A 27,949-nucleotide genomic window follows, 5' to 3' on the forward strand; every position below is an offset into this window, starting at 1 on the left:
TGAAGTTGTATAGGAATGTTGGACTAAACTTTGACAAACCTCAACATAGGATTGATAAGGTTTTTTTTTTTTTTTGGATAAAAAAGATGTATTACATAGAGAAAAGAGAAATCACAACTTAAGTGGGGATTGGAAGTCCATCAAAATTTTTGTAAAAAAATATTGAAAGAACAAAAAAAAATTAAAAGAAGAAAATAAAAACAAAAAAAAGAAATAAAAACTAAACAAAATTAACCAAGAAAGCCTCTTTTCAATCCCTTCCCGTAGTAATTCACCAAGCCCTTCAAATTAGTTAATTACCTTTGACCCTTCACTTTATTTTTACCACCTTCAAGACTCACTTCATTTCCTCTAGGATCACAGAGCTTTTATTCCATTTTATCCATTAATTCTTGAGCTTCTAAAAATCCCTCTTATGAATCTCCTCCATGGGTACAGGCAGAATTCCTGATGCCGTGTTGCTAGAAAAGAAGAACCAGCAGACCAAACACACACAAACGCATACAAGTAGCTTTGCTCGCTATTCAATGAAATCTATCAAAAAGATACAAAAACAAGAAAGCTCATCACTCTAAAGTATAGATAACTCACTACTTTAGAGATACAGAGATTAAAGATAAAAGTTCACCACTCACCAAGGAGATACAAAACTGAAGAGAAACAAGACAAAGCCAAAGCCTACAATTTTCATTCAAATTACACTTTGCTCCACTAATGCAAGCCTCATATGAGGGGCTTGGAACAGCCCTCCAAGTTTAGGAAAATGATACTCCACGTTTTCTAGCTAAATATAATTGATTTTGACAAGAATAAGACTCAAAAGAAGAGCTTGATGTGTTTTCTTACATTGGGAATACAAGCAGACACATAAGAAGCTTGAACTGGCAGACTGAACACTACAAATTCAAACTACCATAACTTCTAGTAGACAACTCCAGTTAATATCTAATTTAATCTGTTGAAAAGAGAATTTCTTCAAATTTAATTCCATATATGACATGCATATTTTCAGACTATAGATTATTTTTGAAAATGGGCTCAAAACTGGGCCAAAACCTGCTGGTTCACAACTTCCATAACTGAATTCGTATGCTTTGTTAAGCCACCTTCCGAAAGCCCAAATCCACTTGAACTCATTGAGCACACTCCTGTGTCATGCTCCCCTGGTTGAAGAAGACTCGTCCTCAAGTCATGTGTTCTATCATCACCATAATAAGGAGACAAATCAGCAACACTGAAAGTTTCCAAAACATCATAATCAGCTGGAAGTTCAAACTTGTAGGCATTTTCACCAATTCACCTGAGAATTTTGAAAGGACCATCAGCCATTGGCTTCAATTTTCCAAATTTTCCATGACGGAATCTCCTTTTTGCAAGGTAAACCCAAACCAGATCACCTTCATTGAGTTCATATTTTCGATGCTTGTTGGCTTGACAATGATACTTTTCATTTTTGCTTTGCAATCTTCTCACAAATCTGTTCATGCAGCTTCTGAATTTGTTTAGCTATTTCTTCTGCTTCTCCACTAAAATTATTAGAAGTTGGAAGAGGAACCAGATCCAATGGACTCAGTGAATTCTGGCCGTAATCATCCTAAAAAGGACTGCAAGAAGTACTTCGGCTAGTTGAATGGTTGTAAGCAAATTAAGCTTGTGGCAAAACAAGATCCCAATCATTCTTGGGCACATGAAGAGCTGATACAGCACATGGTCTCTTACTCACAAAAACCTCTGCCATAAGCTCATCTACTTGCCTTTGCAATTCATCAAGCTCCTTTGGACTCATTTTGTAGGCTGATTTGTTGGGAAGCATAGAACTGGGAATAAAATCAAAGCAATGCTGCATGTCTTGCATTGGAGGAATACCTGGAAGGCTGGAAGTATAACTTCAGGAACAGCATCATTAAACTCATCAAGTAAAGGTTGCACTTCAGGTGGCAACTCACTTCTGCATTTTCTTCAAAAACAACAAGAGCGTATGCGGTATGCCATCTCTAAATTATCCAAAATATGTTATAGTTCAGTACAAGTAGTCAAACTAATTTCCACCCCTTTCACAGGTTTGGAAAAGATCTCAGGTTTAGAAGGACCCAAGACAATCTTCACACCATCATTTCCAAAAGAGTAACGTTGTGTTTGGGAGCATGGATTACGGATCTTGAATTTGGATTGGATTGGGGAGGATTTGAAAATTTTTCAATACAATTTATATTACGTCTTATCCAAATCCAATATCACTCCAAATCCAATAGTTCTCCAAACAATGGGTAAGTATTTCTGTAACCATCATGATAAACTCTCCTATCATACTGCCATGGATGATCAAGCAATATAAATGACATAGTATAACATCACACTAATCTGATCATTGTACTTCACAATTTAAAATGAAACAAGGCAAACAATTTAAAATGAAACAAGATGCCTTCTGTTTACCTTTAGTTCATGCCCTTTATCTAGCCACCACAATTTGTAAAGATAAGGACATCATCAGGTTGAAGCCAATCAATGAAATCATCAGGTTGCATTCTTTCTTCAAATCCTAGAATATCAACTTTCACATCAGAATCTTTAGAAAACTTTCAGATTGTTTCTTCTGCGGTAATGAGAAGAAGAGCAATCACTTGAGACATGATCCGGAACATGATGGAAAGGATTAACATCACCATCACAATTGCTAGAACTAGGATTAATATCACCATCACCATTGGTGGAACCACGCTTAGAACTATTTTGTGATTCTCATAACATTCAAGATGTTGCTAGAGTTCCTGGATTTGCCTTCTCATCTCATCCATTTCAAGATCACGAATATTTTTATCATGTTGTTCTTGTACATAACAACCACAAACAGCCATGATAACTTGGCTCTGATACCAAACTAATGTCAGGTTGCTAGAAAAGAGGAACCAGCAGATCTCCAGCAGATCTCACATACGCACATACACACATACACGTGGTTTTGCTAACCACTCAATAGAATCCACCAAAGAGATACAGAAGCAAGAAGACTCACCACTCTAAAGATACAAATATCTCACCACTTTAGAGATATAGAGTTTAAAGATAAAGTTCACCACAGCTTCCAAAGCTGAATTTTTATGCATTGTTAAGCCACCTTCCAACAGCCCAAATTCACATGAACACATTGACCACAATCCCGTGTCAATTCCATCCTCACATTGTTGTTCATTAACCAAACCATCATCCTCAAAAATAGAAACCCCTCCAATCCTTCCAACTATCACTGAGATAAAGCTTATTTGCATGTTTCCAGAAAAATAAGAAATACAGTTTCCCTAATTTGTATTATACGCTATTAAAATGTGGTTGGATTAAATACACCTCATCAGTTTATTGCTAATCTATCATTGTGAGGAACAATCACAAATTTAAGATCTGATTTTATTATGTGACTTTGAGTCATTACTCTGATATTTGAGAATTAAGGAAGCTAAGGAGCCATTTTGTATTGCCGTAAAAAGTTATGAAAAATAAAAATAATAAACAAAGCTCAAAACCAGAAAAAGAAACTAACAAATGAAAACTGACAATCTATTGGGTTATATTCCCAAAATTGGAAAAAAAAAATGGTCAATAACTATGCATTTCAAACACACTTTTAGTACTCCAACAGCAATAATGGTAGTAGAAAATGGTGAAATATCTTTAACAACTTCTCTTATTGTAGCAATTTTTTAAAATTTTATCAGTATGTTTATTTTAAATGCACATGACAATTTTATTTTAATTTTACTCGATTAAAGTAGTTGGCTTACACAATGATTTGATAAGCAAAAGTGAATTTTGGATATTAGAGCAGTGTGGCTGCATATTGCAACAAGTGAAAATCAGAAAATTTAATTTTCTGTGGCCACACTCAGGCCACATATTGCAATAACTGCTGTGTTACATTACCACTTTAGATTAAGCTGTTAGGTTGTAGCCAACAATTTTTTTGATAATAACAGAAGGTATATTAGATAGAGAGAGAGAAATTACAATGAAAGGGGATAAAGAGAAATGACAATGAAAGAGGACAAGAAGTCCATCCCAATAAAATAAAATGAAAAAAACAAAAATAATTAAAAAAACAAAAACGAAAAGCTAACAATTAAACAAGGAACCCCCTCTTCAATCCTTTTCTTTCATAGTTCAACGAATTCTTCAAGTTAGCTAACTCCCTATGACCCTTTTTAGCTTTGTTTTTTACACCCATAAAGGCACACTCCATTTTGCCCAGGATCACAAAACTTTAAATCCAATTTATCCATGAGATCTTGATATTCAAAATCCTTCCCTGAAATCTCCTCCACTGGTGTCGGTAAAATACCATCCTTGTGCTGCAGCTCATTAACCAAATCGTAATTTTCAAATATAGAGACCCCCTCCATCCAATCCTTCCAAAGGGGATGGGTGCACATATGATAAGTCCCCTAAACCATCACTGGAGTCAGAAACATATCCATATTGTTCCCTGATCTCATCCAATAGTAAACTCCCACCACAATCACACTCACTTAGATCATCGCTTTCGTTATCTAATAAAGCCCCCCATTTCAATAACACCTTTCCTTTGCTAACCCCACCACAAGAATTGCCGCGTCTTTTTCTTAGCATTTATATCTTCCACAAACATGTTTTTTATTTTGCTAAAATTAAAACATTAAACATGAAAAAATTGATACCAAACAATCCCTAGGTTCCCATTTTCATTGGTGCCCACGTTAAATAAAAACTTTAACTTTCATGGGTAAAAAGAATCTTCCCACCAATCTAGACACAATAAATTAAAAATTGTATGCATAAATTAACAAGAATAGAACATTGAAAATGCTAATTCTCGCCTAACTTTCCAACCACAACTCTCTCTCTCTTTCTCTCACATTCTCCCTCTAGGACTCGTACTAACAAAAAAACTTTATAATCCTTTCACATCTCTATTCTCCTTTCATTGTACTTAAACCAAAAAGAGTGGAAGAGAATATTGAAGAGACTGACAGCATGACTTCTAACACCCTTCATCAAGGACAAACTCTACATTTACAACTTATCAAACTCATACTACAAAAATTTTCCAATGAAATTACTTTTTACATCTCTCTCTCTCTCTCTCTAACAGGCACAAGCTCAAACTCAAAAATTCAGTAAAAAGAAAGAGAAAAGTAAAAGATTAACAACATAAAATTTTTCTCATGCACTTATCGAAACTGACACCGTGACACGATATTCAATGCTTGTCAAAGACAATGCGTTATGGCAAAATTTGGAAGGTCAGGAACAATTCCCTGACACAACCAGTGCAGGTAGTTGATACTTCATAGCAATAATTCTTTTACATTGGACTTTAGTTGAAGCTAGGCAATCCGGAAGCAAAATTAACTCAAAAAAGCATGCAAAAGATTGCAAGAGTTGAAAGGGAATGTACAAAAATAGAAACTGAAAATTAGCACTAATTCGCTTACTTGAGGAAGAATTGAGCCCATCAAAGATGCACAGAGAGCAGTAATAGTTCCAGTTGTTATTATGTATCTGCAATTATAAATCGGAAAAATGGAGTTAAAAAGGAATCAAGTCAACTGGAACACCTTCAAATTTAGAGAACGCTCAAGGGCACCACAAACTAGAAGTAAAAATCTTGCTTACGCTGCCCAATCCATCCCATAGCTAGCAAATGCAGACGAGATCGGCGTGTCTGGATCCAACTCATAGTATGGCACTAAGCCAACAATAACAATAGATACAAGCATATACAAAATGCAACATATAGACAATGCAATCCCTATACCAAGAGGCAAATCTCGTTGAGGATTCTTCACCTGTCATGAGAGTGATGTTAAGGGACCATAAGCATACAAGTGGAAAATTCAAACCAAAAAAGAAAAATCAATCTTCAATGAGAGAAGCAAATTTTAGAGAGATTTTTGTCCCAAAATTATCAATATTTATATAATCGAGCATAAATACAGAAGATTAAATGATTATGAAGTAACGATAGATGCAGATGATGAATACGAAAAACAAACTAAAATTGCATCAACTGAAATTACACCAAGAGCTTTGTAGCACAGACACTTCTATAAGGGTGTTTTGTCTATGTCATACATAATTGATGCTCCTCGAACACTCCTCAAACACGTATCTAATATGGCATCACCTCATAAACATGCCGAGAATTCTGAAAATATACTTATGATTCAGACACTTCTAAAAAATTTCTTGGAATAGTCCAAAAGACTTAAATCCACATAATTTTGGATACATCAAGCTGCTCCTAACCACTCTTGGCTCTTGCACAAAGGTAGAATTCAAAAGATGAGAGACGGATATGAATCCAAAGAGGAAGTTAGTGATATCTTTCTTACTAAATAGCATTATTCAACAAGAGAAGATTATGTGTTTTACTTTGTATAATTAGTGATTCAGCTACCTTATGGGGGTATTTTAAAAAAAAATCAAGATAAGAAGATTCTGCATAAAAAAATGCAAATATCTTCTGGTGGAGTTTTATTTAGTTTAGTACTTCTTGTTTATTAAAATAATAAAGTTCATAGATTTGCTTTTTCTGACATTCAATTGGTCTTAAATTTTTTTTTTTAGATGTATGAATTTTATTACAAACTAGCTAATCTTGACTTTGTCATGCCCAATGGTTAATCTATATCCATAATCATTTTATCCATTAATCAATTAGGAAGTTTTTTTTTCTTGCCCATCCTTTTTGTATCTTTCACAACCCTAACACGAGAAAACAATTAGTGGTGGTCATGTACTATCTAAAAGGTGATCTTTTTACTGCTCCTACAGCACTTTATTTTAGTGGAAAAGACTTCATAGATTTGCTTTTTCTGACATTCAGTTGGACTTCAATTTTTTTTACATGTATGAATTTTATTACAAACTAGCTAATCTTGACTGTGTCATGCCCAATGGTTAATCTATATCCATAATCATTTTGTCCATTAGTCAATTAGGAAGTTTTTTTTTTTGCCCATCCTTTTTGTATCTTTCAGGACCCTAACGTGAGAAAACAATTAATGGTGGTCATGTACTATCTAAAAAGTGATCTTTTTACCGCTCCTACAGCACTTTATTTTAGTGGAAAAGATCACAAGAGGCAGTTTCTTTTGATCATCCATGATTAAAATAATTGAAGTTCCTCAATCTAGCATAATTTAGAATGTGAGTTCAGTCCATAAGCAGCCAATCCAAAAGGCTCTAGTATGTGACACTTGTAGAGGAGAGATGAGCATTAGAACCCACCTTTTGCATCAGCAGAAAGATCGGAACCATATTTGGAGTCCGATAATTGCCAGGATTCTTGATAGGGTTAGAAGTGTTCCCTCAAAGAGGAGAGACTAGGATTCCTGATAGTACTAACAAGTATTCCCTACAAATCACTAACAAGTACTGCATACCCGTGACTGTGTACTAATGGAACGATGCCAACTTTATCCCAATACCTTCCCAGACTAGTTTGACGAGATGGAAAATTACTCTAAATGGAATAATAGAAGTAATCTCAAACGAGCCCACTTTGCCAAAATTAGGTTCATAAGAATCAGTTTTTTATACAGCTCTTCAACCTTGTGCAAACCACTATTGTGACTTGAATCAACTATATTAATATCTTCCAGAGGCTTACATTAGGACTAACATTGTTTAAGATCCAGGTCACAGAACTAGAAGGTTCATTAAATGGCTTTTGAGAAAGACACTACGAGAGAAGTTTTACTCTCCTTATTCTTTAGCAGGCCATCAAAAGACCAGTCCCAGGGCATAAAGAGTCATCTAAAAATTCCTTCTCACTTTCACATAGGACAATCTAGGTGTGCGAGTCTTGTCAGTTTGAATCCTTTAATATTCTAGAGCTGTAGCTCAATTCAGATGCATTTTCCTAGTCAACCACTTGGGCTAGTACAATTAGGAAATGGAGCCTTGATCCTTCTCTCATCCAGTGGTTTTTTAAGTCATCCTCACCGTCGTATATCTTTTGTGTCGTGTCATCAATGCCATAAGAGAGGTCCAAAAGTGATATAGCAACTGTGGAGGAAAAACATTACAGAATTAGGATTCACAGCAGTGATATTTAGTGGCAAAGACAGATCCTCTTGTACGGAAATGCAGCACTGGAGGCTATGGAAGATGCCACTGAGTGGATCCTTAACCCACACATCCATGTTCTCAGGAAAATTTTGAACAGATCAAAATTGATAACCAAAATGGAAAGGGAAAATTTGTACTCCGTCATTATCTACCAACATAAATATATGCACATAACAGACTAGCGCATTAAATGTGCCCAGGGAAATGACTATTGTTGACTACAGCTGTTTCTAACTTCTCTAGGACCAAAAAACCATATTAATGAAGTCTGAAAATAAATATCATAGCAACTAACAATATTAACTATGCTTCACTTGTGCAGCACCATTGCATCATTCCTCTCTTGTTAGAAGAAACTCAACACTGTACAAGTTGCCATCTTTAACAGTTCATGCAGCATGGCATCACTCAGCATAAGCTTCTATTTGCCTATTTAGGGCTTTCCATGAATCCATGGTCAGGCTTTCCTTTCCACATGACTAGAAATTGAAAGTGCTTCTTGAGGGGTGGGTTTACAATGCAATCAGCAGACTTTATTTAATTTTCTGCTTATATAAAGTGTTGCTATTTATGGGTGCTAGGGGTATTTCTGTAATTTCAGAACTTGGGGTTCATTATGGTCAAATTAGCTTTGGTTTTTTTTTTTTTTGGGGGGGTAATATTCAGGGTGTAATTTTGTGATGGGATTTGTTAAATCTTGATAAACATTGTTGGCCCACAAGCTAACAGCTTAAGCTTTAGTGGTAATCTAACATGATGTCAAAGCTAGTTACCAAGAGGTTGTGGGTTCTAGTCTTGTTTGCATTTATTGTGTGGTGTTTAAAAAACTATTATGTTCCTTATCATTATCTTACCACATGCTGTCGAGGTGCACATGGCGAGGGAGTGCTTAAGTTTGATATACGTTGTTGGTCCACAACCTAACGGCTTAAGCTTTTAGGTAAAGTGGTAAACAAAACTGGATTTATTTTTGGTGGGGCTATAGAAGATAAGTGGCTTTTAGAAGGGGTTATGGGCAAAATAGGAGTTGCCTTCTCCTAGATGCTTCATCCTAGCATTGTAAAGTTAGAGATGGAGGCAAGAAGAAGAAAAAAAGAGAAGAGAAGAAAATAAGACGAAAGAAAGAGAATGGAGGAGGCAGCAGTTTCCTAGAGTTAAGTTCAGCTCCAGGTCAGCCCATCTATGTATAATAATAGAAATGCTTGAAAGACAAAAAAAAACCCTAATTACACCACATAATTACCAAATAGCCTATTTCTTCTAACACTCCCCCTCAAGCTAGAGGTGTATAAATATCTCCTAACCGCAGCTTGTTACAACCAGTAGACAAAGGTACGCTTAAATAAAGCCTTCGTGACAACATCACCTAACTGATCCATAGATTTCACAAATGGAGTCCTTACAACGTTCTTCAACACAACATCCCTACAACAATCAACTTTAACATGCTTTGTCCTCTTATGAAACACTGGGTTGCTAGCAATATAAATGGCAGCTTGAGTATCACAAAATATATCTATGGGCTTCTTAACCAAGAATCTCATCTTTGATATAAGAATTCAACCACATAAGCTCACTCAAAATATGAGTCATAATTCGGTATTTTGCTTTAGCACTAGATCTAGCTATAATAATTTGTTACTTGCTACGCCAGGTAACAAGATTACCTCCCACAAAGGTACAATATCCTTTAGTAGACCTTTGATCATCACCTAAGCAGACCCAATCTGCATCAAAGTATCCCATGATCTCATAGTTTCAATAACATGTATTTATCAAACCTCTACCAAGAAAGACTTTGAGATACCTTAGAATCCTACAAACAACATCCCAATGTGGTTGTTTGGAATTTTCCATAAACTGACTCACCACCCCCAAAACAAAGGATATATCAGATCTAGTGACAATCAAGTAGATTAACTTCCCAACCAAATGCCTATATTGACGTTTATCTTCAAATTCCAGTCCAAGATCCCTAGACAACTTCAAATTTGGATCCATGAGAGCATCAACTGGTTTAGCTCCCAACATGCCAATCTCACCTAACAAGTCGAAGGTATATTTCCAGTAAGATAGATTCAACCCTTTGTTACACAGTATAAATCTCAATACGAAGAAAATAACGTAGAGCATGCAAGTCCTTGATTTGAAAATATTCTTGAAGCCACAGCTTGACATTTGCATTCCGACTTTCATCACTGCTAGTGATGATGATGTCTTCAACATAAACTACTAGAAACACCACACTTTTCTCCTTTCGGTGATACAAAAGCCTAAATGATCAAAGTAGCACTAAATGAAATCCAATGTTAATGCCACCTCATTAAATTTGTCAAACCAGGCTCTAGGAGACTGCTTACGACAATAAATGGCCATATACAACTTGTATAACTTACCAAACTCCCCCTTAGCAACATACACAATAGGTTGCTCCATTTATGCCTCTTCTTGCATATCTCCATACAAGAAGGCATTTTCACATCCAATTGGTATAAGAACCAATCAAAATTAGCTGCTAAGGAGATCAAGACAAAAACAGAATTGTGTCTAGCAACAAGAGAGTTCTCAAACTAGTCAATACCATATGTTTGAGTGTACCCCTTGCTAACCAATCAAGCCTTAAGTTGTTCAATAGAGTCTTCAGGAAGATATTTGATGGTATATACCCAACGACACCTAACCAACTCCTTACTAGGAAGAAGATCTACCAAATTCCATGTCCCCCTAGTGGTCAAGGCATCCATTTCTAAATCCATTGCATGCTTCCACCTAGGGTTAGAAAGTGCTTTAGCATGCGAAGAAGTGATAGAGACATAGATCATTGAAAAGGAAAAAGAATGCATAGGACTAGGACGGTGTTGAATTGAAACAAAATGAGCAATAGGATAAGCAATTAATGATTGTTGAGTGCATGTTTGAGTACCTTTCCATTATGCAGTTGGCAAATCCAAATCACATTGGGATGGATCTTCAAAACTAGAAGTCAAAACAATGGAGGGCAAAGAGACGGCTGAATAGTGGTAGCTAAATCTGTGCCTCTTTTCTATAAGTCATAAACCCTCAACTATTTCTTCAGGTCAATAACTAATGGATCTAAAGGAGGATCAAGCTTTTCCTTTCGAGGGATAAGGGTAGGGATCGGAGGATCAATACACGAGGGGGAGCTAGAAATCATTCATGAACTCAATGTGTTCATCCAAAGAAGACCCAATACAAGAGAAATAAGATGTCCCCTAAAAAAAGGTAACAATTGCACTAACATATTTCTCCCGAGTGCGGGAATCATAACATCTATATCCTTTTTGAGTTCTTGAGTAGCTAACAAAGATACATTAAACAACACAAGGAGAGAATTTGTCCTAACCCGTATGTAGAACATGAACAAAACATGTGCACTAAAAGACACAAGGCACCACAGAGAACAGGGGTGTTTTTGGATACACAATAGAGAAGGGAATTTGTCCCCCTAGAACACTAGAAGGCATCCTATTAAGCAAAAAAATAACAAGCTATAAGAAGAGCATTGATCCAAAGATTTTAGGAACATGCATATGAAAGAGTAAAGACCATGTCATACCAATTAAATGTCTATTTTTCCATTCAGCTACTCCATTTTCCTAAGAGTTATGTACACATGATGTTTGCTGAATAAACCCTTCAGCCAAGCAAAAAGTCTAAAGCTCATTTGAACAAATTCAAGTGCATTATTAGATAAAAAAATTTGAATACTAATGCCAAATTGGGTTTCCATTTCCTCATTAAACTAAGTAAATACATTAATAAATTCAAACTTGTTTTTTAACAAATAAATCCAAGTCATACACTAAAAATCATCCATAAAAGACACAAAATATTGATGACCTATCAAATTTTTGACTTTACGTGGACCCCAAATATCTAAACGAATAAGAGAAAACAATGATATACTACTAGACTCAACTCTATATGGGAAAATGTACTAGTCTGTTTTCCTAATTGACATATAGAACTCTCAAAACGGGAAATAGACTTGAATATTGGAAAAACTAGTTTGGATTTTTGAAGTGATGGATGACCAAACAAACATGTCATAGATCCAAAAAAAACTTCTTGGGTATAAATTGAATAAGTCGTATGACAAGAACTGGATCTACCACCACCATCATTGATAGTACAGGCCATCCTTCTTAAGCACTCCACCAATCCTCTTCTTTGTTTGGAGATCCTAAATAACACAATGAGAAGGAAAGAAGGTGACATAACAACTATGTGATTTAGTTAATTGTTTTACTGAAGATAGGTTCCACGGAAATTTAGCCACATATAACACAAAAGATAGAGGAAGAGAAGGAAACAAAAGAATATTGCCACAACTAGAGACTAGTGTAAGTCAACCATTGGCAAAAGTAACCTTGGAGTGTAAAGTAGTGGGATTTATGGACTGAACTAAATTAGGACTACCTATCAAATAGGAGGCGGCACCAGAATCAATCCCATGGTGGGAAAATGAAGAGGCAAGAAGTTCGGTTGTGCTTGAATGGGCCACATTAGCACTAGATGTAGAAGACTTGGTTTGAAGTTGTTGAACCACGTAGAGAAGATTGTTATACTCTAGTCCGGACATGGTAGATGATGTACTCAACTCCTTAGTGGAGTGTCCAGGTGCACTACAAGTGTCAACCATAGAATCACCCTTGGAAAGAAAATTATTGGCCCAAGTAGGTTTCCCATGGAGATCCCCCAACATCGATTAATAGTATGATTTTCCTTCCCACAATGAGCGCAAATGCGAGAATTTCCATGACGAACTCCTCGTTCTGATACACTAATTTTGCCATGACTGCCATCTAAACCTCATCCTCGTCCTCTTAACACTTATCTGACCACAGTTAAACGTATAGATAACCACGGTTGAACCATCACTTGAAGAAGCCTAAGAGCCATCTTTGGTGATCCTTTGGATTCTAGAATATGTTTTATTTATAGATGGAATTGATTTATCGGCAAGAATCTAATCGCGAATGGGTTGAAGCTCCGTACTTTGCCCAACTAAAAACTTGGCTGCCAAAGGAGCATGAAGAGCTTCAAAAGCAAGTTAGGGAACTTCTTAGAAAGGAATTTATTCAAGAAAGCCTAAGTCCTTGTGTCGTGTTAGTAGGTTAGACAACAAACTTACCATAAATTATTCTACATTTATTTAGGGAAAAAATCTGTCAAACCTACCATAAATTGTTGTATAGTTATTTAGGAAAAAGATCTGTAAATATCTTTCTTGAATTAGGTGTCAATGCTTAATGTTAGGAGATGCTGTAATTAGGAGATATTGTAATTAAGGGATATATGCCATTGCTGTAATTAGGAGATATTGATTAAGGGATATATTGTAATTAGGAAAAATGACTACTATATAAGAAAAATACCACTCGATTGAGGGTTATCGAGCAAATCTGACACGGTATCAGAGCCACTCTCTGAATCAACCTTGTCTTTGGTCCAATTTTCGTGGTTCTAGGCTCTGGTTTTCTGGGTTCTTGGGTGTGGGTTCTGGTTTGTAGTTTTTTGGTGAATTTCAAGAGATTATGGCTAACAACTCCAACTCAGAAGTCTTTCAAACTCGGTTTACAGGGAAGAATTATGCTGCCTGGGAGTTTCAGTTTCAACTTTTTGCCATGGGAAAGGAGTTGTGGGGTCATGTTGATGGGAGTGATCCAACACCTACCGATCCTACGAAGTTGGTTCAATGGAAGGTGAAGATGCTCGCGTGATGACTTGAATTCTTGTGTTTGTTGATCCACTGCTTATACTCAATTTAAGGCCTTGCAAGACCGCTAAATCGATGTGGAACTGATCTTGCTGCCTATTCCCAAGGTACACCCTCTATTCAAGAATATTTCTGTGGTTTTCAGAATCTTTGGGCTGAGTTTTCCAACATTGTGTATGCCAATGTGTCGGCCGAGTCTCTCTATGCAGTTCAAGCAGCCCATGAAGCTAGCAAAAGAGACCAGTTTTTAATGAAACTAAGGCCAGAATTTGAGTCTATTCACTCCAACCTGATGCACAGGGGATCCTTCACCATCTCTTGATGTGTGTTTTGGAGCACTTCTTTGAGGGGAACAACGTATTCTTACTCAAATTTTGCTTCCGCAAGAGAATGCTGTCGTATACGCTGCTCAAGGCAAGGGGAGGGGTTGAGACATGCATATGGTTCAGTGCTACAGTTGCAAATATTATCGGCATATTGCTGCCCACTGTGCTACAAAGTTCTGCAGCTACTGTAAACAAAAGCGGCACATAATCAAAGAATGCCCAACACATCCTCAAAACCGACCCGTGAATGCTTATCATGCTACTGCTACTGGCCACACTTCGGATAGGGTAACCAGCACTCAAAATCTCGCTCCAGTGTCACCTTCCACTGCTGCTACACCTGCCCTTACACCCGAAATGGTGTGCAGCAAATAATTGTATTCGCATTTTCTGCTTTAGGGCTGCAAGGTAAGTGTACTATACCCTCTTAATCTTGGCTTGTTGATTTCGCTGCATCCAATCACATGACCAGTTCTCCTAATATGCTTAGCAATGTTCGTAAGTACACTGGTTCTTCTAATATTCAAGTTGCTAATGGCTATCTTTTACCAAACACTGGGATTGATGATATCGCACCATCACTCACTGATAATTTTGTCGGATTTCTAGGTAATAAATTAGGAAATTCTATTTTTTAAAATTTGAAATTACTATTTCAGTTTCTAGTAGTTTCAGTTTCCTGTTTTCTAGCCTAGAGATCTGCTGATTTGATTTTCTGATTTTGTGGTGATTTGATTTGCTGATTTTGTGGTGATTTGATTTCCTAATTTGGTGGCCTTCCTCTACTATTTATCTAGTAATCATGTCTCTTGAAATTCAATAGAATGGCTATTCTTCTTCCCAAAAATCCTTCATGGTATCAGAGCCTCGTGCTCTTTTTCTATTTTGTTCTTTATTCTGAAGATGCTGTATAAGTCGGCTATGACCAGTGCCCAAAGAAATCCTACCGGCTCTCCTAGTACTTTAGAAACCATTCTGCCCAATCCCACTATTCCTCCCAGGCCTGTATCTGCTGATTACTATTCCCAGAAGTCATCCCTTTATCTCGCAGTTACAAAACTCTATGGGCACAACTATCTCGAGTGGGCTCAGTCCATAAAATTAGCGATCGATGGCAGAGGCAAAATAGGGCATTTGATTGGCGAAATATCGAAACCTGCTGCTGGTGACCCTGATCTAAAAAAATGGCAGTCCGAAAATTCTCTTATTATTTCTTGGCTCATCAATTCCATGGAACCTGCCATTGGAAAACCTCACCTATTTCTTCCCACTGCTAAAGATGTCTGGGAGGCTGTTCAAGATCACTATTCGGACCTAGAGAATTCTTCTCAAATATTTGAGTTGAAAACTCGACTCTGGAAATCCAAGCAGAATGATTGTGATGTTACTACTTATTACAACGAATTGGTAATTTTATGGCAGGAACTTGATCAGTGTAATGATGATGTTTGGGAGAATTCAAACGACCATGCTCGCCACAAGAAGAGAGAGGAAAATGACAGGGTTTACATGTTTTTTAGCCGGCCTTAATCAGAGTTTGGACGAGGTCCGAGGCCGCATTCTCGGCAGGAAGCCATTTTGCCCTCTATTCAGGAAGTTTTTTCTAAAGTTAGACGTGAGGAGTGAAGGAGAAAAATCATGCTGCACAACACCGAACCTGGTTTTAACCTGGAACCTAAAAACTCTGCTCGTGTCAAGAGGTGTTAATTCTGACAACGATGGGCGTAAGGAACCGTGATGCAAGCATTGCAAAAAACCATGGCATACGAAGGAGACGTGTTGGAAGCTTCATGGTAAACCAGCAAATTGGAAGCCAAAATCCAAACGAGACAGTCACGCCTACCAAGCCACTGCTGAAGAGACTCATGAGCCTTCTACCAACTCGAATGTAGTCCCTTTTACCAAGGAGCAATTAGAGCACCTGTACAAATTGTTTCAATCTCCAAAATTATCCTCAACTCCGTCTTGTTCTTTGGTACAGAAGGCTAACTCTCTTACTACTGCATTTTTAAGTGTTATTCCTAATTCTGTTCATTCTTAGATAATTGATTTTGGCACAACTGGTCATATGACCGATTACTCCAAATTGTTCTCATCCTATAGTCCGTGTGCAGGCAATAAAAAGGTCAAAATTACAGATGGTTCACTCTCGGTAATTGTCGGGTGGGAACTATCAAACTCACTTCGTTCTTAACTTTCCATGATGTGCTCCACGTTCCAAATTTGTCTTGCAATTTGTTGTCCATCAATAAAATAACCTCTGATCATCAATGTCAAGCTAATTTCTACTGTTCTTATTGTGAGTTTCAGGATTTGACCATGGGGAGGATGATTGGCAGTGCTAAGGAAAAAGATGGACTCTATTATTTTGATGATGGACCTAACTCGAGTAGACAATGTCAAAGTACTTGCTTAAATTCTATTTCTATTTTCAAAGATAATGATATCATGTTATGGCATTATAGGTTAGGCAAACCTAGTTTTCAATATTTTAAAATACTTGTTTCCCAATTTATTACGAAATAAAAGTCCATCTTCTTTTCAATGTGAAGTTTGTCAGTTTTCTAAATATTATCGTGCATCCTTTTCCACCCAACCCTACAAACCAACTATACCATTTATTGCACAATGATATCTGGGGCCCATGTAGAACATCTACGTATTTTGGCAAAAAATGGTTTGTGACCTTTATTGATGATTACACGAGATTAAGTTGGGTTTATTTGATAAAGGAAAAATCTGAAGTGGAAACAATTTTCAAAAAATTTTACATCATGGTGCAAACACAATTTCAAAAAAATATTCAAATATTGCGGAGTGATAATGGTTGAGAATATTTCAAAAACACTTTGGGCCAATTTTTTCTTAAAAAAGGAACTGTTCATCAAAGTTCTTGTGTCGACACTCCGCAACAAAATGGTTTGGCTGAAAGAAAAAACGAACACTTATTAGAAGTAGCTCGGGCATTGCTTTTTACCAATCAGGTGCCTTAATATTTTTGGGGTGAAGCCATTCTTACTACTACATATCTCATAAATAGAACGCCTAATAAGGTTTTAAGCTTTGAAACACCTTTTGATGTTTTTCATAAGTTTTATCCAACAAATCGGTTGTCTTCTTCTTTACCACTAAAGATATTTGATTGTATTGCTTTTGTTCATATTCATAGTCATAATCGAGGAAAACTTGAACCCGAGCCACAAGCTGTGTGTTTGTTGGTTATGCTCCCACTCAAAATGGGTATAAATGTTTTGAACCCATTTCCAAAAAGACGTTTGTTACCATGGACGTTACGTTCTTTGAATTACATCCCTATTTTACGCCTCATCTTCAGGAGGGGAACCAAAACAAAGATTTGGCTATGTTTCATGATTTTTTCCAAACTAAAGACTTGCAAAATGATCCTTCTCCAACTTTGATTATTCAACCTGAAAACCCAAGCTTTATTATACCAGGAGAGGGTGAGTCGAGTTTTTTAGATACTGAAAAGGCAGGTCTTCCTACAGTGCCATCTCATGATGTTCATGATCCTATAATGACTAACAAAGGAGAAACAAAAAAAAAAACACCACAGCGTTGGTACCATTTGACATTGTCTACTTGCGACAGAGGACAACTCGAAAGAAAGGGTCTTCCAATCATTTACACTGTCCAGAATCTGTAAACTCTCCAGGTAATGTCCTCACCAAGCCTTTACCTCATGTTCAGTCCATTTCATCTTTGAGTTCTGAGTCCTCTAGTTCTAAATCGGAGTCTGGTTCAAATCTTGAGTTGGATGATTCTGCACTTCCCATTGTTGTCCGAAAGGGTGTGAGGCCTTGCACTCAACATCCATTGTCCAATTATGTGTCACATGAAAATATCTCACCTATTTTTCGTGCTTTTACCTCACAATTGTCTTGTATGGAGATTCCTAATACTGTGCAAGATGCTCTGAAAGTTCCTGAGTGGAAGGAGGCTGTCTTCAAAGAGATGAAAGCCCTTGAAAAAAATGACATGTGGGAGTTAGTTGACCTACCAAGAGGAATGACAATAGTAGGGTGCAAATGGATGTTTACAATCAAGTATAAATCTGATTGTTCTCTATAATAGTATAAAGCTCGATTGGTCGCCAAGGGATTCACTCAAACCTATGGCATTGATTGCTTGGAGACATTCACCCCAATTGCAAAGCTAAACTCTGTAAGAGCTTGCAGCTAATCGTTACTGGCCTCTGCAACAATTGGACGTAAAAAATGCATTTCTTAATGGAGACCTGGAGGAAGGTGATCCAGTGAATACCACTCGGTATCAAAAGTTGGTGGGAAAGTTAATTTACTTTTCACATACACGACCCAATATTGCTTTTGCTGTGATTTTGGTAATCTAGTTTATGCATTCACCCTATGATAAACATCTTGAAGCAGTTTATCGGATTCTCAGATACTTGAAAAGTACATCAGGCAAGGGTTTACTCTTCCATAAGACCACACAGCAGAACATAGAGGCATACACTGATGCAGATTGGGCAGGCTCAGTTATTGACAAGAGATCCACGTCAAGATACTGTACTTATGTCTGAGGAAATATGGTCACATGGCGAAGCAAGAAATAGAATGTGGTTGCAAGGAGCAGTGCCGAGGCAGAATATAGGGCTATGGCTAATGGAGTTTTTGAGATGCTATGGCTGAAGAGAATTCTTGAAGAGCTACGGATGTCGGTGAACATGCCAATGAAGTTGTATTATGACAACAAAGTTGCCATAAGTATTGCTCAAAATCCACTACAACATGATCGCACGAAGCATGTAGAGATTGATAGACACTTCATAAAAGAGAAGATTGATAGTGGAGTTGTTTGCATGCCTTTTGTTCCTACTACTCAACAAATAGCCGATATCTTCACCAAAGGACTTTTCAGAGCTAGTTTTGAGCTCTTTGTAAGCAAGTTGGGCATGATAGATATCTACGCTCCAACTTGAGGAGGGGTGTCGGATTTCTAGGGAATAAATTAGGAAATTCTATTTTTTAAAATCTGAAATTACTATTTCAGTTTCTAGTAGTTTTAGTTTCCTATGTTCTAGCCTAGAGATCTGCTGATTTTATTTGATGATTTTGTGGTGATTTGATTTGCTGATTTTGTGGTGATTTGATTTCCTAACTTGGTGGCCTTCCTCTACTATTTATTTTGTAATCGTGTCTCTTGAAATTCAATAAGAATGGTTATTCTTCTTCCCAAAAATCCTTCAATTTTTGTATCACCTAGGCTTTCTACGAGTCTTATCTCGGTTGGACAATTAGTGGATGATAATTATAATGTTTAGTTTTCTCGCGATGGTTGACATGTGCAGGATCCGGTGTCAGGGAGGACAATAGTAAAGGGACCTAAAGTTGGATGACTATTTCCATTATACTTTTCCATTCCTAGTATCATTTCTTTGGCTTGTACTACTGTTTCCAATAATTGTGAAGTATGGCACAAACGTTTAGGCCATCCAAACAATGTTGTTTTATCTCATTTGCTGAATTTTGGTTTGTTGGGAAAAAAGGATTCTTCTTTGCCTCATGCTTTGTCTTTTGATTGTTCTACGTGTAAAATAAAAAAAAAAAGAAAGATTTTTTCCCTTCCCTTCTTCCAGGAGTAGGGCAAAGAATTGCTTTGACCTAGTTCATAGTGATGTATGGGGCATTACTCCTGTCATTTCTCATGCTCATTACAAATATTTTGTGACATTCATAGATGGCTATAGTCGGTATACTTGGGTATATTTTCTGCGCTATAAGTCTGAAGTCTTTGCTGTTTTCAAATCATTTCTAGCATATGTTGAGAATCAATTTACCAATAGCATTAAGATTTTACGATCTGATTCTGGTGGAGAATATATGGCTCATGAATTTCTTGAATTCTTTGTCACAAAGGAATTGTTTCTCACCGCTCGTGTTCTTATATGCCTCAACAAAATGGCATGGCTAAGCGCAAAAATTGACATGTGTTGGATGTTGCTAGGACATTGTTACTTGCATCTTCTGTTCCTCCTAAATTTTGGGTTGAAGTTTTAGCTACAACAGTATATTTGATTAATAGGTTGCCTTCTAAAGTGCTAAATTTCGTTTCTCCATACTATCATCTGCATAAACAGCACCCTAGCTTTCTTGACTTACACACTTTTGGTTGTGTTTGTTTTGTGCATCTACCTCCGCATCAATGTCACAAACTCTCTACGCAATCTGTGAAACGTGCATTTATGAGATATAACTTATCTCAAAAAGGATTTGTGTGTTATAATGCTTCCTCCAATAAATTTCATATATTTCGTAATGTCATTTTCTTTAAGCATCAATGTTTCTTTCCTAGTTCTCTTACATCATCTCCTGCAGTTTCTGTTCTTACTCACTTTGATGATTTGATATGCCCTCCTAAACACTTCAAGCCTGGTTTTGTGCATGAACACCGTCGACCAACTCTACCCCTTCCTGAGTCTGATCTGCCATCTGATCCTGATCCTGATCCTGTTTTGCATCCTCCTCGATGATCTGGTCGTGCTTCTCATCCACGGGATAGGTATGGTTTCCCTCATACCTCCTTCACGGCTACCTTATCACCTGTGTCGATTCCTAATTCCTTCTCACAAGCTGATAAACATGAGTATTGGAGAAAGGCTATGCAGGAAGAACTTCAAGCTCTTCAAGAAAATCGGACTTGGGACATGGTCCCTTGCCCTTCTCATATCAAGCTAATTGGGTGTAAGTAGGTTTTTTCTGTGAAACTTCAGCCTGATGGGTCTGTTGACCGTTAATAAGGCTCATTTGGTTGCCCTTGGTAACCGCCAGGAGTATGGGGTTGACTATGGGGAGACCTTTGCTCTTGTCCCTAAAATGACCACTGTGCGTACTATTATTGCCATTGCAGCCTCTCAGGGACGATACCTTTGCCAGATGGATGTGAAGAACGCATTTATTCATGGTGATTTACAGGAAGATGTTTACATGACACCTCCTTCTGGCCTCTATTTGTCATCGACATTGAATGTGTGTAAGCTGAAGCACTCTCTGTATGGTTTGAAACAGGCTCCCTGGGCCTGGTTTGATAAAATCCGAGCTACCTTACTTCGCTTTTATTTCATCCAAAGCCAGTATGATTCCTCGTTGTTTCTTCGTACGACTTCTGTTGGTATCGTTCTTCTTCTGGTTTATGTCAACAGCATTGTCATCACTAGGACTGATTCTGCTCTCATTGATTAGCTCAAGCAACATCTTCATGATTCCTTCCATATGAAGGATCTTGGTCCTCTCGGATATTTCCTCGGTTTGGAAGTTTAGTCCGATTCATCTGGGGTTTTCCTGTATTAGCATAAATACACGAAGGACTTGATTTCCTTGTCTGGTTTGTAGGACTCCTCTTCAGTGGATACCCCTTTGGAAGTGAATGTCGAGTATCTACGTAAGGAGGGGGATCTCCTTCCTGATCCCATGGTGTTTCGACAGTTAGTTGGTAGTCTCAATTATCTCACTATTACACAGTCTGACATCTCCTTTGCTGTCCAGCGAGTCAGTCAATTTATGCAGTCTCCTTGTCACCTTCATCTTGCAGCGTTCCACCGAATTATTCGATATCTTCGGGGTTCCTCTCATCGTGGCTTGTTCTTATCTACTGGTACTCCTCTTTGCCTTGTGGCTTTTAGTGATGCTAACTGGGCAGGATGTCCTGATACTCGCCGGTCTGTCACCGGATGGTGTAAGTTTCTTGGCGATTCCCTTATCTCTTGGAAGAGTAAGAAATAGGATTGTGTTTCCAAATCTTCGACTGAGTCAGACTGAGTTAGAGTATCGTGCCATGTTGGCATCATGCTTGGAGATTGTGTGGCTCCATGGCTTACTTGCTGAAATAGGCTTTCCTCAATCTACTCCCACTCCTCTTCATGCTGATAATATGAGCGCTATTCAGATCACTACAAATCCTGTCTATCACGAGCGTACCAAACATATTGAGGTGGACTGCCACATGTCTCAAGCGACCTTCAGATAGTGGACATCTTCACCAAAGCTATGACACAACTACGTCATCAATTTCTTGTTGGCAAATTGATGCTTCTTGATTGACTAGCATCAATTTGAGAGGGGATGTTAGTAGGATAGACAACAAACTCACCATAAATTGTTCTACATTTATTAAGGAAACAAATTTTTCAAACCTACCACAAATGGTTGTATAGTTATTTAGGAAACAGATCTATAAATATCTTTCCTGAATCAGGGGTCAATGCTTAATGTTAGGAGATGATGTAATTAGGATGCTTAAAGTTACGAGATGCTAAAATTAAAAGATATTGTAATTAAGGGATATATACCATTGTTGTAATTAGAAGATATTGAAATTAGGGAAATGACTTCTATATAAGAAAAAGACCACTCGATTGAGGGTTATCGAGCAAATCTGACAGTACCAGCTTAACTCAGTCCTAAGAAGGATGGAACTTGGAGAATGTGTGGACAGCAGAGCTATATACAAAATCACCATTAAATACAGGTTTCCTATTCCAAAATTTGATGATATTCTAGACATGCTAGCTGGATCTCAAGTTTGTTCCAAGATTGACTGAAGAGTGGTTATCACCAAATCAGGTCAGGCCTAGAGATAAGTGGAAAACAGCCTTTAAGACCAAGTAAGGGCTCCATGAGTGGCTGATCATGTCCTTTGAGTTGTCCAATGCACCCAATACCTTCATGAGGTATATGAATCATGTGCTACGACCTTTCATTGGGAAATTTGTTGTTGTTTATTTTGATGATATTTTGGTGTACAGCACACACAAGCAAAGTCATGTTAACCATTTGAGGGGTATCTTACATCTCTTGAGGCAAAACCAGCAATATGCCAACATTAAAAAGTGTAGATTAATGGTGAGCAGATTGGACTTTCTAGGTTTGATTGTCTCGGCAAAGGGAATAGAAGTTGATCCATCAAAGATTGAAGCTATAACCAGCTGGCCTGCTCCAAGAACAATTATAGAGATAAGACGCTTTCATGGTTGCTCCTATCATTGAATGTCTCAGTGAGTGTCTCAGAGGAGGGAAATTTAATTGGACTTCGAAGGCTGAAGAGAGCTTTGAGAAGATAAAGAAGATGATGATCCAAATGCCAATTTTGGCCTTACCAAGCTCTTCAAAGTTGATTGTGATGCATCAAAGATTGGAATTGGGGCTGTCTTGAGTCAAGAAGGAAGACCGGCGACTTATTTAAGAGAAAAAATCAACAAGGCTCAGAAAAATACTCTACCTATGAACTAGAATTTTATGCTATTGTTCAAGCATTAAATCTGCAGCATTACCTTAATCAAAGAGAATTATTTCGAATTCTGACCACGAGGACCTAAGTATCTCAATTCTGAAAAGAAGCTAAGTAGGAGGCATGCTAAACGAGTGGCATTCTTGCAGGAGTACACCTTCACATTGATACATAAGGTTGGCTTGCAAAATAAGGTGGTAGATGCACCGAGTAGAAGGGCACATTTGCTAAAAACTATGTTTTCTATTGTTGAGTTGAAGCTGATCAAGGAACAATACAAATAAGCCCCTTATTGTCTTGAAATTCTTGATGAATTTGCAGCTAGGGATCATGATCTGTGTGCAGAATTTGTGGTGAAAGATAGGTATGTGCTTGAGGGTGTTAAGCTATGTATTCCCCATGGTTAATTAAGGGTTACTTGATATCTGAATTGCATGGGGAAGGTTTAGGAGGTCATTTCGGCAGGGATAAGACACTAAATTTAGTGTCTAAAAGGTACTTTTGGCCTTCCATGCACCTAGATGCATATAAGTATGTTGATCAGTGTCACACTTGCCAAGTTTCAAAGGGTCAGCAACAGAATACAGGTCTTTACACTCCTTTGCCAATACCTACTGCCCCATGGGTTTATGTTGGCATGGATTTTGTTCTCAGATTGCCACGAACAACTAGGGGTGTTGACTCCATTTTTCTAGTTGTGGATCAGTTTTCAAAGATGGCTCACCTTATCACATGCACGAAGATATTGGACACAACCCATGTGGCAACTCTTTTCTTTCAGTGCCTTGCAAAGGACAACATTTGGCAATCGGATTTGATCTTCCGACAGGTTGAATTTGCTTACAAGAGTACCATTAACAGACTGTCAAAGTCCTTTTCAGGTGGCGTATGGTAGAAATCCAAAGCTGGTTGTTGACCTTGTGGATGTCTCTAATCAGCCAAGGCCTAGTAATGATGCTATGGCTAATGCTGAAAATTTAAAAGGTCCAAGAAGAGTCCCAAGGAAGCTTGAAAGTGTGAACCAAATTTACAAGGAAGCTGCTAATCAAGATAGGCAGTTCAAGGAGTATCAGGTTGGTGAATGGGTGATGGTTTTCCTTCAGAAAGAAAGATTTCCAGTAGGAGCTTACCACAAGTTGAAAAGTTGAAAGGTTCTGCCATGCAAAGTGTTGTGCAAATTTGGTGAAAATGTCTATGAAGTTGAACTCCCTCATGGCTTGGATATATCAACAAACTTTAATGTATATTTTAAATTTTCCTCATGTTTCCAAATTGAAATTGATATAAAATACTATTGAATGTTCTGGAAATCAAAACCATCAAATTTCCATTAAAGTTAAAATTAAAGACTTGGATAAAATAAGACTACATACTTTCTTCTTTGGATATAGATATATCAAATGGTGTAAAGTTTAATAAATCAGATCCAATGTGCAACATATGGAAAGTCAAAAAACACCAACACATGCTCAATTATAGTGTTCATAATGATGGTTCTTTCCATGATTATTATATATTTCTACTGCTCCTTTCCACCTTACAAAATCAATACATAATCAAAAAATCCATACCTCCTCAGCTGTGCTTGTTACTACATCAAAACCAATATATGAAAAAAACACTAAAGCTGATCCAGCAAGCATCCCATTAACTCCAAAGGGGAAATACCTATAGAAATCATAATAAATATATGAGCCACATATGGTATAATAAATATATGAGCCACCTATACCATATGTTATGTTAGTATACATGTATGCATGTGCTGATTCAAGAGCATGTGCCCATGTTACCTGTTGGGAAGTTCATAGCCAACCCATCCCGTCTTGAAACCTAGATAGCTACCAGCTATTATGATGAAAACCATGGCACAAACATTAATTGTTGTAGCAATGGACTGTGCCAATGAACTCTGCAGAAGAACATTTGAATTTGCATGAAAAGGATATTAATACAAAAGAGGAAAAATAATGAATATTTTAAGAAGCATACCTCCTTGACGCCAATGCACAAAAGCCCAGTAACAATAAAAATCAGCATTGCTGCACAAGGATCAACCACAATACCAAGCGCAGGAATAGTATGGCGAGCTATGAAAACAGGCAGATTATCCTCCCCACCAAAAAACAGGGCCTGCAAAGATCAAAAATGGATAATGTTGTATTCATGTTTTCTTAGTGTTAATAGTTATTTGGTCATTTAGCATTATTTGTATGTGTTAATAAGTTACATCAGAAAGTGTGAGTTAGTAAGGATATTATAGGCATCGGTATTGTATTTAATATATATTATAAATAGAGGGACAGACCAATCATAGAGGTTAGGTTAGACATGTTAATGGGTAGGTATGGGTCAAGATGGGTAAGGTCAAAATGGGTAGAGTCATTTAAGACCCATTTATATAAAATATTTGACCCAATTATGATCCATACCCATTTAGACATGGGTCAATCCGGCGTACAAAAACAATTGTTCAATACTAACTAAAACTTATAACTATCTTCAAACATTGTCATTGTTACAACTTACCACCATCTTTGAAGGTTATTCGATATATTACTCAATTGAAAAATATATACGTAATTACGTAAATTACATACATGCATGCATTCATATTAATTGGTTTGCATAACTGAATCAAATCAATTGAGTATACTCATAATTGCGTAATTACGTACATATTTGAATTGACGTGTCAATAATTACAAAATTATGTAAATATTTACAAGCATAGTATTAATTACGTAATAAATTATATAGTTTAACTTTAAATGGTGATTATAGCAAATACTATAATTACGTATATGCATGCATGCATATTAATTGGTTTGCATAACTGAACTCATCCTATTAGTTATTTACTTGTAGTATATCTTTAAATGTGATAAATTAAACAGATTAATTAAGGTTGGAAATTTAAATGGTTTAATGAGTTAAGCGGGTACACCCATTTAGCTCATTTAATAAATGGGTCTAAAGGTGTCACCCATTTATGACCCATGTAATTATATGGGTGTACCCTAACCCTTTTATTTATCATGGGTAGGGTGGGTTAATAGGTATATTGCCACCACTAGGTTAGGTCTTCCATTTTACCCAATAATTCAACATGGTTCCAGAGCAGGATTCTGAGACCTAAACCCTAATCGTTACAACCACCATCAAAATTGAAGCCTAAAACCCTAGATCTGCTGCATGTCTACCATCATAGAAGAATTTCCAGCAACACTATAGCCTAGAAACCAGCCAGCAGCTGCTGGAAGTCAGACAAGTCGCTGGAAATATCCTGGGCAACACTGCCAGTTGAGGAACACAAAATCTACTATAGATTTTGCAAAAACAACACCATAGTCACCCACAGACACTACCGATCTGCCCCCCACTGAAATCCCATCTCCATATAGTGCCCCATGCACCCTCATGTACTGGTCGAAGGCTGCCAGGGACAATCCCAGGCTCCGGCACGTGAAGCCAATTTCAGGCATGTTTTTGGCCTGAATTCATTCACTATGCTTGAATCCCTCTACAAACATATTAGTGAAGTTTTTCGTGATGCTTTTTTTCCAAAAGATCTCACCTTTTTTAAATGCTCATGTGTGGCACCCGAAGAATGGTTGTTTGATGCTTCCTGAAGCTGTTGGTCAATAGTTATTGAGTTTATTGGGTCTGAAACAGTGGTAATTGCTTGATTTAATGTTTGAATTTCTCCCATAGACTATAATATCAAGCTATTGGGCATGTGTTTCCTATATTTTTCGTTCATGCACTTGTGGTAATTTGTTAGTTGTTGTTTGATTTTAGTAAAGGCCATTGGTGAGTCTCTTGGAGCATGGCAGTGTTCATAAGCTGTTTTTGTGAGGCTGTGGCAATGTTATATAAGTTTGTTGGTGACTTGACCATGGTAGTTTTGGTGTTCATGTTGTTCGTGGCTGCTCCAATTGTGGTCTTCTAACATGGTATCAGAGCAGGTCACAAGGAGGTCTTCAGTTCTAGTCTCATCGCCCATGTTTATTATGTGGTGTTCAAAAAAAATTATTGTATTCTTCGTAATGGGTGTTATCTATCATGTGTTTATCTCTTCATGTATTGTTGGGCTCCACATGCAGGGGAGTGTTAAAGCTTGATATACATTGTTGGCCCACAACCTAATAGCTTAAGCTTTTAGGTAAAGTGGTTGTTCGACATGGTATCATAGCTGGTTACCAAGAGGTCCTGACTTCTACTCTTGTTGTCCGCATTTATTGTGCAGTGTTCAAAAAAATTTATTGTATTCCCTATCATGGGTGTTATCTATCATGTATCTCTCCACATGCTGTCAAGCAGCATGTGCGAGGAAGTGTTAAAGCTTGATATACATTGTTGGCCCACAACCTAATAGCTTAAGCTTTTAGGTAAAGTGGTTGTCTAACACCCACATTATGTCACCAACACTTATCAAATGAATCATGTGAACCTGGAAAACTATGCATGCTGTGAGAAGTTCTGTTTCTGTGTATTTGAAGCCATAGGCTGT

General features: G+C 37.4%; 2 protein-coding genes across 5 annotated transcripts in view; one reads left to right on the forward strand and one right to left on the reverse strand.

Annotated features, from left to right (window-relative positions):
* Positions 1–27,949, reverse strand: part of LOC131148585 (cationic amino acid transporter 4, vacuolar-like) — a 51,491-nt gene that overhangs the window by 11,238 nt on the left and 12,304 nt on the right. For all 3 annotated transcript variants that reach the window (XM_058098385.1, XM_058098386.1, XM_058098387.1), the window contains 5 exons: positions 25,429–25,569; positions 25,230–25,348; positions 25,008–25,104; positions 5,647–5,819; positions 5,466–5,532 (listed from right to left, as the gene is read on the reverse strand). In XM_058098385.1, the coding sequence (XP_057954368.1) occupies positions 5,466–5,532; positions 5,647–5,819; positions 25,008–25,104; positions 25,230–25,348; positions 25,429–25,569 (597 nt within the window). The remainder of the gene's footprint in view (positions 1–5,465; positions 5,533–5,646; positions 5,820–25,007; positions 25,105–25,229; positions 25,349–25,428; positions 25,570–27,949) is intronic.
* LOC131148586 (uncharacterized) lies at positions 61–27,729 on the forward strand. 2 transcript variants are annotated; one of them, XR_009135008.1, is made up of 4 exons: positions 61–1,377; positions 1,490–1,983; positions 2,061–2,267; positions 27,238–27,729. XR_009135008.1 is itself a non-coding variant. In XM_058098389.1 (3 exons), exons 1-3 carry the CDS (start codon positions 1,838–1,840, stop codon positions 27,251–27,253), a joined length of 369 nt encoding a protein of 122 aa, XP_057954372.1. In that variant the 5' UTR covers positions 1,800–1,837; the 3' UTR covers positions 27,254–27,729. The 2 variants fall into 2 exon arrangements, 1 of the variants encoding a protein (XP_057954372.1); XM_058098389.1 differs by lacking the exon at positions 61–1,377 and having other exon boundaries at positions 1,800–1,983.

This window comes from Malania oleifera, chromosome 2 (genome assembly GCF_029873635.1).
Source record: "Malania oleifera isolate guangnan ecotype guangnan chromosome 2, ASM2987363v1, whole genome shotgun sequence".
Lineage (NCBI taxonomy): Eukaryota > Viridiplantae > Streptophyta > Magnoliopsida > Santalales > Ximeniaceae > Malania > Malania oleifera.

Coding starts and splice junctions, on each gene's coding strand:
- LOC131148586 (XM_058098389.1), top strand. CDS start 1,838: ATGCTGCATGTCTTGCATTGGAGGAATACCTGGAAGGCTGGAAGTATA. Junction 1,984..2,060: donor AAACAACAAGAGCGTATGCG/GTATGCCATCTC, acceptor CCCCTTTCACAG/GTTTGGAAAAGATCTCAGGT.